The sequence below is a fragment of the Enoplosus armatus genome, chromosome 1, assembly GCF_043641665.1.
Source record: "Enoplosus armatus isolate fEnoArm2 chromosome 1, fEnoArm2.hap1, whole genome shotgun sequence".
NCBI classification, from domain to species: Eukaryota; Metazoa; Chordata; class Actinopteri; order Centrarchiformes; family Enoplosidae; genus Enoplosus; species Enoplosus armatus.
Genome location: NC_092180.1, coordinates 30,408,643 through 30,428,470, shown reverse-complemented (window position 1 = coordinate 30,428,470; position 19,828 = coordinate 30,408,643). Strand labels below are relative to the sequence as shown.

The 19,828-nt window shown below is 44.7% G+C and overlaps 1 protein-coding gene and 1 pseudogene across 1 annotated transcript; one reads left to right on the top strand and one right to left on the bottom strand.

The window, feature by feature from the left end:
* Positions 1-18: 18 nt before the first annotated feature.
* On the bottom strand, positions 19-15,583 carry LOC139288542 (pleckstrin homology domain-containing family O member 2-like). Its single transcript, XM_070909858.1, has 8 exons — positions 15,575-15,583; positions 7,308-7,457; positions 6,972-7,094; positions 2,985-3,089; positions 2,765-2,863; positions 1,582-1,902; positions 1,049-1,489; positions 19-913 (listed from the first exon to the last, which is right to left on the bottom strand). Exons 1-8 carry the CDS (start codon positions 15,581-15,583, stop codon positions 95-97), a joined length of 2,067 nt encoding a protein of 688 aa, XP_070765959.1. The 3' UTR covers positions 19-94.
* Positions 2,509-2,603, top strand: LOC139289765 (U2 spliceosomal RNA; annotated as a pseudogene).
* Positions 15,584-19,828: the final 4,245 nt, after the last annotated feature.

Here is a 19,828-nt window from a genome sequence, read left to right as displayed (position 1 = left end):
TATTGAAGATGGCTAAGCTTTGATTGGACAATCACTGTTGTGGAGACGGGTTTAGCGAATGGTCAATTCCAAGTCAATCTGCTACGAATGACATTCACCAGCTCTTCCTGTCGCTCGAGCTCTTCGCAGGTTTCAGTTTCTTGACCTCCCTGAGGACATGGTCGGCCTTCTTCAGCTTCTCCATGGCCGTGGCCAGCAGATCTTCTGGCCTGCCCTCCCCGTCACCTCCCTCCTGGGACTGGGACACTCTGCTCAGGAGCTCGCTTGTCTTTTCCATCTCCAGAGCCACTTCGGCCTCAAGCTTCATGACATCGTCGCTAGGGGGCCTGTCGCTTCCAGCCACCGCTCTGGTATGCTGTCTCACCTGAATACAGACTGAAGAGTCAGACAGCAGATCTCCAATGGAGGCTGACCTGACCTTGGTTGAGGGTTTGAGAGGAGGAGTGGGCTCTGAGCGCCGACAGGCAAAGACCTTTGATCTCGCCTGAGGCTTGGTCGCAGCTTGTGTCGACCTTAAACTAACGGAGACTTGAATGTCGTCCTCGCTGGCATCCAACACATCCAGACCAGCGTGGCTTCCTCTCAACGCAGCCTTGGAAGCCAACAGTGTCTCCTCACCCCCAGAGCCTTCGCTGTCATCGTCTGAGTGCTGACCGCTGTCGACAGATTTCTCCTCTGCCTTCTTTTTCTTCTCCCCGGGCAAGTGAGAGAGCAGTGGACTCAGGCTGAGGCTGTCAGTGACCGGGTCATTCAAAGAGACAGCTACTGGGGGGACCTCGCTCTTGGGTAGTGCCTCTTCTGCTTGAGGAGAACTGGCTGAGGTATCTGAGGCTGTTTGCAGCAATGCAGTAGGGTCCCGTCCCTCATTAGGCTGCGTTATAGTTGTGTTGTCTTCTATGTGTTGCATGTCGGGCTGATCAGGTTTCTCAGGCTTTTTCTTGGGGGTTAGATGAGGACTAGGGATCTTTCTGAACGGCTCTGTGGGTGTTTGTGGCTCATAGTCGGTTGCCTTGTTTATGCCCCTGCTTATAGTCTCCCCTGATTCTGCCTCAGAAACCTGTTCTTCTGCACTGGGAATCTCAGGTTCATCATCGCTGACACTAAGTACAGCTTCTTTAGAAGTCGACAGGTCTGCCTCATCTGTTTCCACGGCTGTTCCTGTCGCCTCCGTCTTATTGTCTTCCTCATTCTCATCAGTTTTGCCTGGGACCACTTGGACCGGCGCCACGGCAGGATGGGAGGGTTTCTTCTCTTTTGATGGAGGGGTAGGAGGGTGGGAGTTTGGCCTGGACTGTGAGGCCTCTGCAAGGTTGCTCATTGAGTGGCTGGAGCTGGGTTTGTTGGGAGGGGTTGGTGGTGGACCTGTCTTTTTCCTGGCATCAGGACTCTTCTCAGACATCTTCTCAGCCTTGGCCCCCTCTGTGGATTCTTTAACAGGTGAAACACTGGGCTTGACTTCTTTAGATGGAGGCCTAGGCGGCTTCAGGACCTTAAAAACATTCAGCCATATTTTAAAGATCAGAAAGACATACACACACGTTTCTGCATTGTATGACAAAGGTTATATAGTATTATACAGACCTTTTTCTCTGGGCCATCATCCACATCAGGTTCATCTTCAGGTGTTGAACTGGATTTAGCCTCTTTGATAGGGGGCATGGGAGGTTTGATGACCTTTTTCTGGTGACTGACCTCTGGCTCAGTTTGAGCCCCCTCCTCAGCACTTGGCCCTGACTGTTTTTCTGCAGCTTCGCCGGCATTGGACGGAGGCGTTGGGACTTTGATGGCCTCTTTGGGGGTCTCAGCGCCGTCAACGCTGGCATGATGGGTCCCATTAGGCATTATGGCATCCTCAAGATCAAGATCCAAACGCAGGATACCATCAGATGACACAACGGCTACCTAGATGGCAAAAAAGATAAGATAATAAAAGACATTTAATTACATGTAATTCTATAACGTACCATAAATTCTCAAATAAAAGCTGTTAATAAAGGCCAAGGTAAAAAGAAAAAGACTGGGGGGGGGGGGGGGGGGGGGGGGGGGGGTCCTGTTATACTCAACACTCTGCTGCCCAGAATACTGTTTTTGTTCACTGTTAAGCTACTGTCAATGAAACTCAGCACTTCCTGCACAGATATTTCACATTAAAACAGAAAGGGAAGGGAATTAATGAATGTGCCGACTTTCATTGGCAGTGATCAAAAAACAGCAAAGTAGGTGCGATTGCAAAATACACTTAATATCTATATTTAGTAATAATAAATATAGCATATTAAATAAACATAATATACATAACAGCAACTATTAGATTTAAAATTCAAGGTAGCTTGAGATTTAAGAAAATGCTTTTTTTTTTTTGTGAGCTGGCCTGAAATCATCAACAGGAATTATTTAATTTAGTCATTTAGCGAGAGACTCTTATCCAGAAATTCACTCATTCACACCTTCTGAGAGTGTTTGAACCAATAAATAGCCCAGCCAAACATGAGAAAAGCAAGGAAACCCACAGCTTCTCGGCCTTTTGGCAAAGATCAAGTGTAGTATATATATCTGATACGTCGACCTGGTACTGCAGTATCTCCAGGAACGGTGCACCCCCCCCCGCCCCTGTATAAGTATTTCTGATTCTGATTCTGATTCACTTCAGATTCAAAATCTAGACCTACTTACTGGAGCGACAGAGCTAACCACCCAGTGTCTGTAACACACACACAGATAAATGGATTTTCACATTCACACACACACACACACACACACAAACCTCTTTCATGTGTATCCTGGTCGGTGGCCGCCGGTTACGGTTCCCTTTGGGCCTTGTTCGAGTAACATGCTCTAAATTGCTGGTTTCATCGACCTTCACCTGTGGAACAAAATTAAGCTTATTCATTCACTTTTCCACGCAATCTATTTGAGCTTTTAATAGATAAACGTGGATAAAAAAACTCTTATGACTCTGTGGCGGGGGTTGCGCAGGTGTTTACCTGATCAAAAACTTTGTTCTTCGCCCGGTTGATGCCATCACTCAGTGCTTTAATCCAAGCCTCCTTCTCCTCGGCAGTCTGAGCCTGGAACTTCACGTCGTGGATCTGTCGGGCACATAAAGCCGAGACGTGACTTGTGTCGTAAATGCAGAATACAAAATGAGGCCGGTGATCGAATGCAAAACGCACAGGAAGTGCTTCAGAACCCTTTTTATTTTACATGAGTTGAATTCAATCGCTGAATTCGTTCATGGTTTAGGAAGCACTTCTCGTACACTCAATCTACGGTCAAGACCAAAACTGGAATAGAAAATTTTCTTTTTTTATTTGCCTTCACATCATCATGGCTTCAGATATAAAGAAAAGTTCAAAACTGTCTGACACACCCTCAGGAACAGAATGCCTCTAAAATAGGTCACTATAGTTTTCAGTGGGTCTTTGTTCTAATTCAATACCTAATTTACAGATCAGTCATGATATTTGCTTGTATGACAAGTGAAACACGTGGTAATGTTTCTTTTTGTCTTTTCATATTTCCATTGAAACATTAGTCCCGCACATTTATGTTCTATCCAGCCATGTGAATAGTTTCAGACTTTAAACAACTACGTCAATAAGATCCCCCTGCGAGTTACTACGTGAGTGATGGTTGAATTCCATTTAGCTGCTTCAGTTTCAGGGTTGGCTGGGCTCAATAGTCTTACCGGGAATATTTTTCTTTGAACGACATCCTCAGTGTTGAACATAGAAACACAAGACTCTCCCGGGTGATGTAACGGTCCAAACAGGTTCACGTTATGGCCACCAGTTTTGATTATTTCACTTTTGTCTCTTGAGACATTGTGGACTGGTCTGAATACTACGACATCCATGAACCATGGCCTCCGTCGTCATGGAGCGGAACCAGTGAGAGCGGTAGCAAATTCAAAACCTGATCCCGTTAAGCACAGACGCCAGCCTGCAGAGAGAGAGTACCGCTCTTGTTGTTTGGCCAACTCACAGAATGAACACGAATTGGCTGCAGCTGAGAGTTGCTCGTTCATTTCACTTCCTGCAGCGTTTAAGGACGCTGTTGCAGTTGGAATCAAGGCTCTGGCAGCGCCTTAATTGCCGTAAGTCTATAATAACGGTATAAATTTAGATTTAAACTGTTACTGTAAATGCATCGATGTTGGGATTTGTGTGTAACTCAATAGGTCTTCAATGTACTTTCACACAACAGCTTTTTACCCTGTATGTCTTATATATGTCACTAATTTGCTCTCTGACACTCTACCTCCTCCAGCATCTTAACCATGGAAGTATATCTTTAAGCATCTTAATTGTGGACAAGCAGCCACAGGTGGCGGGCTGTGAGACACACTGCTGAAGAGGGGTTACCCCGGAGAAACCAAGAGGCAGCCAAGTAGCTCTTCACATCCTGGTCCAGGATCACCCGCTCACTGCATTCACACTTGAACCACTACAATAGAGTACAACCTACCAACAGATTCAGAGTTTAACAAAGAGGGGATTGTTTTAAATTGTTGAATGATGGTATATATATATTTTTTTTTTTTTAACTTCCTGTTATTACGATAAATAACGGAGACTGCAAGTAAAAGTGATACAAGTTTGAAACCCGGATTGTTGTGACATCCATGTTTACTAGAAATCGGCCTTCTTCTTCCCTGCCTTGCTGGCGCATTGCTGCGTATCTTAGCGCATTACCGTCACCCGTAGGTCCGTGGAATATTGTGACACTATTGGCAGGAATGTGCATCGCATCACCCGTGTGGCATAAACAGAACAGGAACACCCTCATAGGCCAAACTGCTCCGTAGCGCTGCGAGACCTACCTTTAATTTCTTGTCTTTTATCATCATCTAGCCATTAAAATACGCTATCATCACAAATCCACTGAGGTTCTAGAAAACAACCATGTTTCAAAAATCAGTAAAAGACAGCAGTGTGTCCAGGCAGAGCTGAAGTCCACATTGTAGCATTGCACATACAAACCCCTCCCTCCCTCCCTGTCATGTATTTGCACTACCACAGCAACATTCATCACTTGCATCTCAACGGGTTGACGAGAGAGTTTACAGGCCAGAAAATCGAAACAGTGATCCAAAAGAGACTTAAGCTGAGTCGGGTGAGAAATCTACGTGGGCTTGCCATTTGATTGAATTAAAAAAAAATAAGAGAGGCCTGTGGCTGGTGACTGGAGGGCTCAGACCTCAGACCTCAGACTATCAGGTTCAATCTGCGTATTGAAACGCACCTCAGGTGATTTTTCCAGCTGTTCTAGCGGAGATGCAAACGGGTAAGGCTGTGGCAGGTTTCGTGCTCATTAAACCTACCCCGGATAAATAATTATTATTCAAAAAACTGTTCACTCAATTTACTTGAGCCAGTGCCCAAACATTAAAGCTAACCTCAACGAGGAAGTGACAACAACCCACACCAGCCCACGGCTTGAAACTGTGGTGAAAAGGTGCTGCATACTGAATAGGCAGGTCATCTCACACTTCAAAACAAAATCATGAGAGGACCGATGCCCAATAGATGGCTGATCTGAGTCCAGGTCTGTCTAAGTGCCACACATTGTTCACACTGTAGCTTTAAGTTGCGACTGTGATTTATTGTTCTGCCTTTGCTGTGAGTAAACATTGCCCTCTGCCAGCTCTTGTCATTTCACTTTACATGTGTTTCCTCTCCAGTTTCACTTCCTCCTCTCCGTATGTCACGGTCTGCCACCGAAGCTTCCCTACACTCGCAGTTGCTTCCTTCGCATCGCCAGGCCGCGGAGAGCAATTAACAGCCCTAACCCAAACGTGTAATGATGTAATGCAAACGAAGGGTCTGTTTTCTGAGCATGCTGGGTGTTTGGCTTCAGCTCTTGGGGTACTCGCTGAACTTCAGTAAACATGATTCATTTCTCTTGATGAAGATGAGTTCTTCACTGCTGCAGGAATAATAGTTACTATTAGCACGACCTTTTTCCATCTATCGAGGGTAGATATGTGGTGTAAATGGACAATGGACTTATATAGCGCTTTTCAGCCTTAGCGGTTCCCAAAGTGCTTTACAGATCAGATCTCATTCACCCATTCACACACTGATGGTGACCGAGCCGCCATGCAAGGTGCTGGCCTCCATCTCCTCTACTACTTCCTGTCTTCTCTGCACTGGCTCCCTGTAAAATCCAGAATAGAGTTTAAAATCCTTCTCCTGACCTACAAAGCTCTTCCTGGTCAGGCACCATCATATCTTAAAGAGCTCATGGTACCCTATTACCCCACTAGAGCACTCCGCTCCCAGAATGCAGGGTTAGCTTGTGGTTCCTAGAGTCTCCAAAAGCAGAACGGGAGCCAGAGCCTTCAGCTGTCAAGCTCCTCTCCTGTGGAATCGGCTCCCAGTTTGGGTCCGGGAGGCAGACACACTCTCTACTTTTAAGAGTAGGCTTAAAACTTTGCTTATAGTTAGGGGCTGGCTCAGGTCCTGCCTGGACCCCTAGTTATGCTGCTATAGGCCTTAGACTGCTGGGGGACTTCCCATGATGCACCGAGCTTTCCTCCTCTCCCTCTCCATCTTTACACATTCACGTCCCTCCGATGCATGTCACTAACTTTACATCTATAGCTTTCTCGTCTCGCAGGTTCCTGTGGATCGTGGTCCTGGTACGCCTGGCTGCTGGCTGCCATGGGCCTGCCTGACTCTCATCGCTACAATTATTGTTAATAGTCATATTTCTGTTATTATTAAGTCATAAGAAGAACTTCAGTCACACTGCTTGCTCTCATCCTCCGTTTGTTGAAAGACATGTTGTTTTAAACCCGACAGGAGCCGTTATTTATTATAACCTTTTGTCTGATTATGTTAATAATTATGCTAATATATTGCTTTTGAATGTGAGCAATCACGCACCAATTCTATTAAAATACCATGCGGCACATTACGTTGCATTTTTACATTCACACAAAGCTCTATTTTCATGTCTCAGCTCACCTTATTTCCAGACTTGGGCGATCGAATCAGTACCAGTCTGTTCTTCTTCATGAAGGGGCTCTTCAATTCATGACATTTGTCATAGTTTTCCAGGTCAAGCCTCTCCAAGCAGTTCTGCAGGTCCTGCAACACAAAGCACAGGTAACTTATCTGCACATTTGTCATCCCAATTCCAAGCTGACATCGTTTAGAGCTTTTTATTATTACATCAACGAATTCCCGCAGGAGGGCAAAGCCAACAACCTGCTAACGAGTACTGCATTGTCTTCGTTTGCCGCAGTCTGACGCTTCAGCGCGGTTGTTTATTCTGGACAAATTCTGTGACTGGTAGCGTACCTCATTTTCGTACACCACAATCTCTGTCCTCTCGACGTGGACATAGCGGTCCTTGTAGCTCGTCAACAGCCTGCCCTGGGCCTTCTTCACCCAGCCAGCCTTACCCAGGAACTTTGGCTCTTTACACTGGGCTGGGTCCTCTTTCGCACCCTGCAATGATACAGAGGAAGGAAATCACACTCAAAAAACGCACAGCGGTGTACGAGCAGAGCGCAGGCTGTCATAACCACTTTCTGTTTGTCATTGGTGCTACATAGTATACCTGTAGCTTAAAAAGGACTGAGGTATTGATTTGATAGTCACCTATACCAGCATATTATAAAAAGTTGTGCATGTTTTATATACATGTCAAATCCAAGTTCATTAAGCGCTAAAAGGCATCTATCTCTTATAGAATCATGTAGGGAATCATGGGGGGGTGGGGGGGGAGGCACGTGTTCTGGCTATGCCCAAAATGATCACACATTTGGAACTCTGCATTTAAAACATTGCCTGATATCCTGGGACACTTGGTGGAACCCGACCCAGTGTTGGCTGTATTTGGGGATGTGAGTCCTCTTAGAGGGCAACCCCCCCCCCCCCCCCCCCCCCCCCGCCCCGCCCTCACTGCAACAATAACTAGGTTATACCTAATGTCAGATGTCAGTAATCACCATTTAAAGCAGCTTTCTATTTGGGTTAATATTTATACTGTATATGTACCGCACATGTACTATTGCTTCTATGTGTGTGTGTGTGTGTAATATTTTATAGAATAAACAGATAAAAAAAAAAAAGAGGTAAATATTCCTTTGGGCACCTATTGACACCCTGGATTGCCTTTCGGAACATGCACCATCTGAGCACAATATAAACTCAAATTGCCCACTAAAGTCACCCCATTTTGTTTATCCAGCCATGGGCCTCACATACAGGTAAGTGAATAAGTATGTGTGTGACGCAGTATGGAAACTATGCCTGTGACTTCTTCCTGTTCTGCTCACGTGTTTTCCATAAAAAAAAAAAAAAAAAAAAACGTTTAACATTAAATAATATCTGCTCCCGTGGTTTAGGGAAGTGTGACCCGTCGCTTCCTGAATTTCAAGAAGAAGTTCATCTTTTTATTTACAAAACACTGCTTCCAACCCGCTCCCAACCCTATGATGTAGAGTCGTGTTCGCGGCGACGATGTCCATAATAGGTCTATGAGTGACTATGAGTCTAAGAAGAAGAAAATGTGCCGGTGCAATCGTTTCAAGATTGAGAAAAGCCCCACGTTTAGTGCGCAAAAACTACAACAACTGGTGTTGGAGAAGCTGGGCAGCTCTCACGTCTTCTGACACCGTGACACCCTTTGGACAGGCTGTCTACTTCGTGCTTCGCTCCTCACATTAGCTGCTTACATGTTTTGTCCCATCGCTATCTGTGTCTGTGTTGCAAGTGAGAGCGTGCCACTTCTGTTTAGCAGGAAGGTGAGCGTCAGGTCACAAAACAGCACATCCACTATTGCGATTCACAACAACAGAACTGTGAACAAAATACAAAAGGAACTGAAAGACACTGCATTCAGAATGAAAGTGGCACAGGCGTCTGCGTTCCACCAGTACATGCCACGTACTCACAAAGCAATGTCAGTTGTACATTTAAGTGCAGTTACAAAAGATTTCGTTGTTGTTATTGTGTGTGTGTGTGTGTGTGTGAGTGTGTATGAATTTGAAGTTGCTACTCTCACATAAATCATACATTATGACAGAAACGCGCGATGACAAATAAGAAAGCGCTTGCCCACAGTCTTTGTCTGTGTGTGTGTGTGTGTGTGTGTGTGTAATATGTTCGGTTTTCAAAACTATATAAAACTTTGGCCTGATTTAGTCATTGTGCAGACGTTCAATATTGATATTATTTACTGGCTAATAATTACGTTTTTTGAACCAACCTGGCAACACTGCCCAACGCAGACAACAGAGGACAGACTCTCAGCATAGGTTTTTATTATTACGTGACAGTATGGCAGATAGCCCTCCCAAGATTTAGTAGCCCCCGCCAAGTAGAAAAGTCACGCCATGCCACTGCTTATCAGCGTACCTGACGCATTCGGATTGGCGCTAAAAAATGCCGCTGAACGCGAGCCTTACTATTCACACTAGCACGGATAGGTTCTTTACGTTAGCGTCTCGCTTAAGCTCATGTAGCTGTGAAAAGCTAGCTACCCAAGTGACAGCACAGGAAGGGAAGCTAGTTCGGAATCAACAGTTAAAACGCCACCCATTAATTCCTTCTCATTCTTTTCAGTAATTGCGTTCAAACACACCCACGTGTTTGTGTGTTTGTTTGTTTTTTTGTGGCCAAAATATGGGCAAAAAACATGGCTTACATTTTACATTAGGGTGGGCGTACATACACGCGAGGGTAGGGTAATGTAGCGGCTAGCGCTACATGTGCAAAGCTAACTGTCAGTGACAAACAGAAGCAGTGTATTTAGCCGTATATCTCTAGCATACTGCTTTGATACTCTTCCCAGTGAAATTTGCTTACTGTTCTAATCTCTTGCAACTGCTGTGAATCTAAGCAGACCACGCTCTGGCTGCCAAGACTTGTGTCTACATATATATATATATATATATATATAGAATTGTGGAGTAAGCTCCGTGCAAAACCAGATACTCATTCTTTTCACGGTGACTAAAACACTGACAAGTGCAGGTGTCTGCAAAATCCACAGCCTTTGTTTCTGTTGGAGGAACTTCCACAGGATATCTTTCTCTTTTCTTTTTTTTTCTTTCCCTTTTTTGGGATTAGGTGGGAGGTCATCTAACTGTTTTTCCACTTTCACTGTAACTGCAAGTGTGTCTCGACGTGGTAAACAGCAGCGCAGCTGCAAAGAAAGGAACGCCAAGCAGAGAAGAAAAGACATGCCAGACAGAGAGCAAGAAGGGTGAAAATAAAAGGCTACTTTGTAAAAAGAAAAAAAAAAAAAGTACAGTGATAATGCAACTAGGTTAGGTTCACCACTGAAAACACAAAGCAGACTCATTGTGCAGTCCAGAAAAGCACCCTTGGGCACAGCATGGCCCTGGCCTGTCTCTGACACGGGTGAACACGGAGAGAATCGATGGGGCTAGGTGGAACACTTTCAGCACAGAGCAGCGCCGACCGAACCCTTGCAACACAGCAGCAGTGAGAGGCTTCCATTACTCAGGGCTCAGCTGACTACCACAGCTCTGCTCTGCGCCGCGATATCACATTGTAGGTTAAAGGGGCTCAGAGTTTGGACTCACACAGGAAGTCTGCTCTGCACTGAAACACAGACCTCACCAAAAAAATTCACCAAAAAATGCACCGCACACGTTTGTGCAGTCTATTAGCTGCCCTACCTGCTGCGTTGCGGTGAACACTATCATCTGTCGCCTCGCATTGTGCAGATTAAAACAGCACGCAGAGACGAGTGGTAATGCAGTAAAATTACTATTATGTTAATAAGGCGTCTCAAGCAAGCTGGGTCTAAAAAGAGGAAGAGAAAACAAGAGTGCAGGGTTTGGTGGAAGAGGCACACCTTAGCAGACATGTGTTTCTGATGAAGTTTTAGGTCCGGGAGCATCTGGCATTCATTGATTTTCACACTGACCTGCCCAGCTTGAACTCACCACAAGCTCACACTTCACCCCCACTAACCCCCTTACTACTTGAGCTGGGAGAAGACAGTGGGGCTGGACCAATATGTTGTTTTGCTGGTTTTATTAACCTGTTATTAGCTTTAAATCAAACACAAGTTACTGGGGAAGCAGTGACGTCTACCACTTCTCCCTGACAGAGGTTATATACGAGAAAAGGGCTCTGAGAAGCTGGAATGATTCTGGATTTCGGACTTTAAAAATTCTGTCAAAGATGCTTGACTCCATTGCGAGGATGTACTTCCTGTTTTGTGTCGCTGCTGCCAATGTTGTCACTGCCAAATGTACTGCAATACATGGAGTGTTCCACACAGAACTGTCCACGCCCTGCTATCAGAAACAGATACAGGCTTACTCACTGCTCACTGTTGCATTGTGACCCCTGAGCGAGTGAATCATTGTACACGACGTATGCAATCTCAATCCAGAGAATATGTATTTGAAATAATTTTTACCGCGGTGGTGCAAGAGGGTAGCGGTGGTGTTTCTCCTTTTCTTTTTTTTTCACAGATTGATCACTAACGCAGGGAGGAAGTCTATTTTTATAATGCTGTCATGGCCACGTGTGAACCTTTATGCATGCGCAACATAACACATTCACACCCACGTTATGCCTATCAAAATAAAGTCTTCCTACGTAGCCTGAACACAAATAGTGTCAGATATGATATGAACGCCTTTATTCTCAACTCCCAAATGTAAATAATGCACAAATAATTCTACTCGCCGCGCAAAAATAGTGCATCGTATCAGCAATAAGAAGTTATAATTTTTTTTTTTCTTAATGACAGTGTGATGTCTTCAAATGTCTTGTTCTGTCCAAGCAGCGGTACAAAACCTTCATTTGCAGTAATATGAAAACCAGGCCCCCAGCATGTAAAGACGCAGCCCTGTAAACAAAGAAAGACTGACAAAGCAATACCCGATCGTGACAACGACTCACTTCCTGCATTATTGCCTCTTTTATGGGTATGTCACGGGCCCAAACAAAGTGGTAAATGGTGTCACTTATTTGGCACTTTTCAACCTTCGCGGTTCCCAAAGCGCTTCACAGCTAAGTCTCACTGACCCAGTCACACACACACCGATGGCGACCGAGCTGCCGCGCAAGGTGCTGGTCTTGCTCAAGGACGATTCCTCCCGGTTTTACCTCCCGCCCCGACCGCGCTAACCACTGCGCCACCGTGCCGCCCAAAGTGGAATATCAAGAATCAAATCAAATTCTCTTGACAAGCCAAATAAATCCAAATAGCATCCAAAAAAAAACAAAAACAAAACTCGGATATTTAGAATGGCTGCCATATGAATGAGAAGACGCAGTTTTAGTCACGAGCGCGTTAGTAGGCAGCAGCTGTCATTCATGCTTCACAATCGCTGGCTCAACCACCAGCTGTGCAGCTATCAGCTGACTGGTCATGTCCAATCGTGTCCATATGCGCAGCGCAGTTACTGCAGCCTGATATTTCTCAGTATTGCTCAGCTGATCTCCACCACTGAATCCTCCTCATTATGTGCTGTATTTCTAGTGTTGATTTAACTAAGAATGTTAATGTGTGTGTGTGTGTGTTTTTGTTGGAGGAGGTAGTAGTTCTCCCGCCTTTTCTGCCAAATGTAACTGTAAACGCTCAATTCCTTGATGCAAGTGTGTCTGACTGAATATTGGTTTTCATTCCAAAATGTTCTTTTAATTAAATGGATAATGTCATTTTTTTCCCCCGCATCAGGTAGGTAGGTAGGTAGGTGGGTATGGCAGACGGCTCTAAATACTTGAAATAACCATGAGCCTGTTGCCATGGAGACATAAGACAGTCAGAGGTGCAGTTCAGTGAAACGCTTCTGTTGGTACGGTTGGGACCAGAGCGTGGCAATCATAGTTGCAGAATTCATCCAAAATTGACCCTGGATCTGGAATCGAATGCCGTCGTGCAGATTGTGTTCACGGCAGCAAAAATTAGTTGATCAATTAGTCGATCGGAGGAAAATCGGCAACTATTTTGGTGATCTATTTTCAGGTTCAGGTGTGCCGGTCCCTGCTTCTCAAATATCAGGATTTGCCGTTTGTTTTGAAAAACAGCTTAATCAATAACGAGAAGAGTCGCTGGCTGCAGCCTTAATTGTGGTATTGCTTTTCTCAACAGTTCCAATCTTTAACTTGCGCTCTTCGTTATCCGGTGCACAATCCAAGCTGTCAAGTCGCCTGACATTGTCCATGTAGAAAAAACAAAACAGAACAGGACGGAACCCTGAAATAAGTCATCCCACTTTGCAACTCCATGTGTGTGTGTGTGTGTGTGTGTGTGTAGGACACTGACGGGACAGGGACTGGTCCAGATATAAAGAATACAGAGTGAGTAAGTATCACAGACATAAGCAAACAAAAGCATCACTTCACTATTTCTAGTTAATCATACATGAAGTCCCTGCTGAATGCAAAAACGTCTTCCAACAGAACATTTTTCTCATATTTCGTCACACGTCCAAGAACACACACATGCATTCACCATAGAGGACTTTTTCATAAAGGCACTTTCCCAGAAATTGTCAGCGGTGCCCCAGTAAGATGATGTGCACGCACACACACACACACACACACACACACACACATCCATTGTAAAGCCGAGGGCCTGGATAGCGGGACGATTATGAGAGAGGGTTAATTGTTTTCTGCCCAAACACATAATGTGGCAGTCTGTTTCCTCTCTGCTGAATGGGCCGGGCAGACCCGTCACACTATGCACTCTTGGTCTGTGGGGCGGCGATATATAAGGGTGACTCACGGAGATCGAGAGAGATGATGATCATCATGAAAGGAAACAGTGTTTTTTTTAGGGTGCAAGATAAAGAGGATAAGGCAGAAAGTGAAGATGAAGACACAGACACCCAAACAAAAGCCGCTTCAAAACCACCAATAAGTGGATTTTGCAGCTATTGTGCGCAAGAGGTTTAAAGAGATTTTTGGACACATATGTCACGGTGTGGCGCACTGCGTCATATGTGTCCTCACTGTAGTCATGTTATTACATTAACACAGCGAGCCGCAGTTCATTGGAGCCTGAATGCTGAATGAAAAGCATCACCGTCTGACGCCATCAAGTCATTTCCTCAAATTCCAACTCTGACGCAAATGCCATCCACAAAACACATGCACACCATCGATGAATGCAACGACAAAGCGCAACCCACGACAGTGACCTCATGACTCTGTTGCTCCTGTGTGACCCCTGTACCTGGTAGAACTCTATTCTGCTGAAGTTCTGCTTGTGGCTTGCATCTTGAACAAGTCACAGAGTTGTAATCTGATAGAACTGTCTCACTGTGTCTCACTACTTGGTGGAGGAGAGAACATAGCCTAATGTTCAAATGTGGGCTGTAGCTGTTCCGTGGTTTGCAGCCTACAGAGAGAAGAAGTGAAGGTTGGCACGTTTGGAGAAAGAAAAAGCTGCAATTTAATCAGGAGAAGGCGGCCAAGCGCTAGTTTTCTGATCAATGTTACAATCAACAGGGCGGGGTAGGCCTGCTTTCACGCTTGAAAACAAGTTCCGTGCGTGCTGTAGGTATCATCTCTGCTCTTGACTTCCTTTTTCTAAGAACTTGGCTTCCTCAAAATTTTCACTGAGGCATCAGTCGTTCCACTACTGTTTGGCTGTGTGTCAGTACGAGGTCTTTTGTGATTTCAGGATCAAATGTGTTGGCTCTTTTTTGGGGCAGATGCCACAAATCAAACGATCAAATCTCGTTACAACTGCTCGTCTTGCGATGAGTTACCAGTGCACCCTGTTAACAGCGCACCAAACGTCGTTCATAGATCCACCAAATCACACTTCGCTTGGCTGTTCTCAAAACAGGAGACGCTATTAAGCTTTGGTTGACACTGTTTCTGACACATCTGCCTATCGCGGTGGATTCGGCAAAGGTGCAATCCACTGCGTATCTTATTTGGGAAATGTCAAACTTCAGATACGTTATTCCCCCAATCCTCTCCCGTCGAAATGAACCGTTACGGGGCGTGTGTGACACGACGGGCTCCTCAATGTTGAAATGCAATTCCATTAAATGCTAAATGTTGATTTGTAATAATGCCGAATTTACCAACGGACCCGTCTGACTCAGACGGAGTCTGAATTTCGGTTACAAAAGTTACACGGCCACATCCACATGCAGCGATACAATAAAACGGCTGATTTCCCAATGGTAGTTTGCAGCTCTCTCTCTCTCTGTCTCTTTCTCTCTCTGTCTCTTTCTCTCTCTCCTCGCTGGAGTTTCTTACGGAATCTGACCAACAAGTCGATGCAAGAGATTGACAGGTGGGCAGGTGCTTTGTGCCAAATAATGTTGACTTTCGGTGTCAGCAGCAGACAGTCCGGCATAAAAACCCACCGCACCAACGTTCTCTCTGGGACGACTATTAGCTACGTGCATCACGACAGTGTCCGCCACCTCTTCTTACGGGCCCCAACTTCAAGCTCTAATAACTTGGTCGCGCCCTCGCAGAGTGTTTTACTCTCGAGGTTTGTAACGTCAACACGGCGAAAAGTGTTCAAAAGTACGGACCCTGTATCACAAAGACCGTATAAACCGCTCACAGGCACACGGCGGCACCGGAGAGAGACTACTCACATCTTCCATGATAAAAAAAAAAAAAAAAAAAAAAAAAAAAAATAGGGACCAGAATCCGTTATGTGAGCGTCGGCTGCCTCAAATCACTCGACGTCTCGGGACTTTTATCCTCGCCAGAAACCGTTTACTTCTCCCCTGTCGGCGGTGGGCAGCTGACACATTTCCCGGCAGCACGCGTGTAAATGGAGAAAATAAGGAACAGTGCCGCTTATGACACCAAGGGTCGTCTCTCTCTCTCTCTTCTTTTTTTTTTTTCCTCTTTTGCCTCAGAGAGAGAGAGAAAAAAAAAAGTACGAAGAAAAAAGTTTGGTTTCCGGTTGAAGTCCCTTTTACGCTCTTGAATCGAACAGCCTGTCGAGGAGGAGCAACGCGAGCGTCTGTGTGTGTGTGTGTGTGTGTGTGCATCATCCGAGAGCATCCCAATTGCGACTCAGCACGGGGAGGGAAGTTTGATGAGAGGGAAGTTTGATGTGCATCTGCATCGAGCCGGATGATGATCACATCGAACGAGCTGGAAGAGTCGCCGGCTGCAGCATCCTTTGAGATCCGCGGACCTTCTCGTCAAAAACTCACTCTGGGAGGGGGGCGGGGGGGGGGTTGCATTTCCATAATAATTCACCCCAAAAAAAAATCCACAAAGGGAACGTTTTTTTTGTTGTAATTTGGCTAGAGATGCTTTCATACTTATTTTCGGACATACTGGATGATGAGCGTGGAGGTGGCCTCTCGTGTTACTACACTCAACACTTCCTGGTAGGTGTGGCTGTTCCTCTGCCTGTTGGTTAGTGATGGCACCACTTTCTGACATGGCACCGATTGGAAAAAGTTGCAGCTGATGCCTTTCTCAGTGGTTAATGAATCATTTACTTCGGCTTAATAGATTAGTTATAAGCCATTAACAAGAACAACATTGGGTTGACAGGTTATGAGGGGGAGGGGGGGCCCTCTATGTGTATGGGGTGCCGATGGTGACATTACGCTACATTTAGCTCCAAATCAATGATTTAAAAAAGTGGCAGGGAATCTTACAGCAATATTTGTGAAATTTGTGAATGTAAATCTAAATGTAATATCTAAATGCTGAATGTTAAATCTAAATCTCAATGTCACGGGTGCTTGGTGAGACGAAATTTTTTAGCTAATATGCAAATACACACTCAGTGGAAGTACTAAGATAAAAGCTTGATGAAGAGATGCAGCGCTATCCATGGTCTTCCTCGGGTGGTCAAGCTCTGCGCTGGGTCCCTCTAAATATGACAGCTGCAGTAGCTTGGAAATAGAATTAGCTAGCTGGCATGCTAGCTAATAACGTGGAGAGAATCTGTGTCTGAACCTTGTAAGCCTCATTACTGGGGTCCCTCAGGGTTCTTTTTTTGGTCCCCTCCTCTTTTGCCTTTACAAGTCACTGGGCTCTGTCATTCACTCACTTGGTTCTTCCTACCACAGCTATGCAGATGACACTCAACTAGTTCTGTCGTTTTCCAGTCTGAAACCCAGGTGGCAGCACAAATCTCCACAAATGTCTGGCTGACACTGGACCTCGACAAAACAGAGCTGCTCTTCCTTCCAGCGAAGGCATCTCCTGTCCACTAACTCCCCATTATCATTGAGAACTCTGTGGTGTCCCCGGCTCGGACTGCAAGGAACCCGGGCGTGATACTGGATGACCTCTGTCCTTCGTTGCCAACATTGCTGCAACAACCCACTCCTGCAGGTTTTGGTCCTGGTCATATTGTGGCTAGACTACTGCACCTCGCTCCTGGCTGGTGAGCTGCATGTGCCATCCGACCTCCGCAGCTCATCCAGAATGCAACAGCTGGTCTTCAACCCCCCCTAAGTTTTCCCACACCACACCTCTCCTCCGCACCCTGCACTGGCTAGCAGTGGCTGCTTGAATCATACCAAACCACACACCCCAGCCTGTCTACTACATTCTGCTACTGCCAAATGACTTCATACTCCCTCACTACGAGGGCCGGCCCAGCTATCGCTCAACAAAAATCACGACTGTTTGCAGTCCTGGCTGCACAATGGTGGAACTCTTTATTCATTTTTTGAGCCAATAGTTTGGCGAATCTCTGAAAAAAGTCATAGCACACCATTCCCAATCATTCTGCACGTTTTGATGTATTTTTTTGCATATGTGCTGGCAACGTTGCCATAAGGAGAAGCTCGATGAATAATAAGTGTACCCTTGTGCATAGCGCATCAGACTCACACTAAATAACACTTAATACATGTTAAATAGTTTTGCAAATAGTTTCAAAAAACAAAAACAGTTAAAATGTTAAAATCTGTACTTAAGTACAGTACTTAAGTACAATTAAGTGTATTGAGTTACATTCCACCAGCAGCTCTTCTCACGTCCTCTGTTGTGTTTGCGTAGTAGTAAAGAACTGTATCATCTGCATACATATGGTTTCTGCACTTTATCAACTGTGTTGCATACATTTGTATGTTCACTGTAACTGCATGGCGTGAAGCTGGACAGGGAATTTTGAAAGGGAACATACTGGCTTCCTTGTAGAGAGTTAGAGAGCTTTTGTAGTTTCCCAGGTAAGTTTTTGTGCAGAATGTCACGGGATTCCCACTACACAGAACAGTACTGAAAGCCTTTTTAAAATTAAGGAATAATGCAGCAGTGACTTCCTGTCTTTTTGAAGCTGATTTAATATTGTCAACCACTTTATGCACTGCAGAGGCTTATTTGACTGGCAGTAAGCACATTGGTCTTATTAAAATAGTCAAAATATGATGTTTATAACTTTCCACTTCTTTTACCACCTGCTTATTAAGGCTGTCTTTGTTTTGTAGTCATTTAAAACTCCTTCACTTTCTTTCTTTCACTTTTTTGCATTGTTTGTTTTTATGGTGAGTCTTTACATGGCACCCCGGCAGGTCTGATCAGATCCTATTTATTTAAAACACTCTTATTTTCTTCTGCTTAGGGGGCATATGAGCATTTACAATCCATAAAAAATATATTTTTGAAATGGACCCATGCTTTATTTACATCATAGCGGTCTAGTAAAGCTTCCCAGTTGTCCACAGAATTAACATACAGCAACAAAAAGCTCTGTGACTTGAATGTACTGCATACATGGACTGTAGTAAAGAGCAAGTCCTGAGCAGAGCAGCCGGATAACTCGGACACACTGAGGGGTGGATGAGCGCCTCCCTCCACTTCGTCTGCATGCTTTTTTTCCTTTCCCTTTTTCATCTTCGTGCTGTCGCTGCTGTGCCCTGAGCAGATGACCATCCGTGAGGCTTATTACGTAGTAGGTCTCACGGAAGTAAGACTTCAATGACCACGACATATAGTATACTTTCAACTGCTATGTAATCACAACTTAATAACATATCATTCTCAGCCTACAGTGGCAAACATTCACTGCCGTAATAAAATGGATACATTACTATCTAGCTAAACTGCAGAGCTTTACATAGTTCAGATAAAACACATGTATCATCAGATTGACATGACCGCTTAAGTGTAACAAAACAAAGAAGTTCATCAGTTAGAGAGGGGCAGCTGATGCAGAAGCACAAAAGCTTGTTTTCACTCCTTCCCCCCACTATAAAGACCTCTGGAAGCTCTCACTTCACTTTGAACAGAAGAGAGGTTGGAAAAAAAAAATGCGTATGCAACAAACATTTTGTCAATTGAAGTTGAATATAACCCATATATTCATTTGAATTGAATGTATTAAAAAACAAATTGAGTGTTTTTTTTTTAATTAACAATGTGAACAATGGCAGTGCTCACACTGAAATTACCAGAAGCGTGACTTTTGTTGGCAGGTTAGCATGCTACATCCACATTCGATTCAATTGTATTTATATAGCGCCATATCTAGACTGTACTTTTTATTATAACAGTTCCCACCATGAGCAAGCACTTGGCGACAGTGGCAAGGAAAAACATCCTTTTTTTTTCCTGCCTTGACCACATGTCCTCCCTATTGCTAACATAACTCAGCCACAGAGGCCGGGGCTACAACTAGGACTACCTTGACAACCCTAATTTAACCACTCAAACAGTAATCAAGGAACAATAATCTACTATTACTTGAATAATCACAGACAAATCTCTTCTGTGTCAGTGTGTGAGGTCTAGGCTGCCACTGCCTTGGACTTTTGATGTTGACTTAAGATGCAGTTACATGAAAGGGATATTTTAGACATCACCATTTTAATACCATGCACTCATACCTGAAACGGAATTGTGAAAGACGAATGTTCTTGGGATCCTTC

Bases quoted from the DNA above. Each gene is read 5' to 3' on its own strand.
- LOC139288542 (XM_070909858.1), bottom strand. The intron at 3,090-6,971 runs GTGAGCTGAGAC...TGTGCCCGACAG, and splicing joins CGCCCAAGTCTGGAAATAAG to ATCCACGACGTGAAGTTCCA. The intron at 2,864-2,984 runs GTAAACACCTGC...TTTGTTCCACAG, and splicing joins AGAACAAAGTTTTTGATCAG to GTGAAGGTCGATGAAACCAG.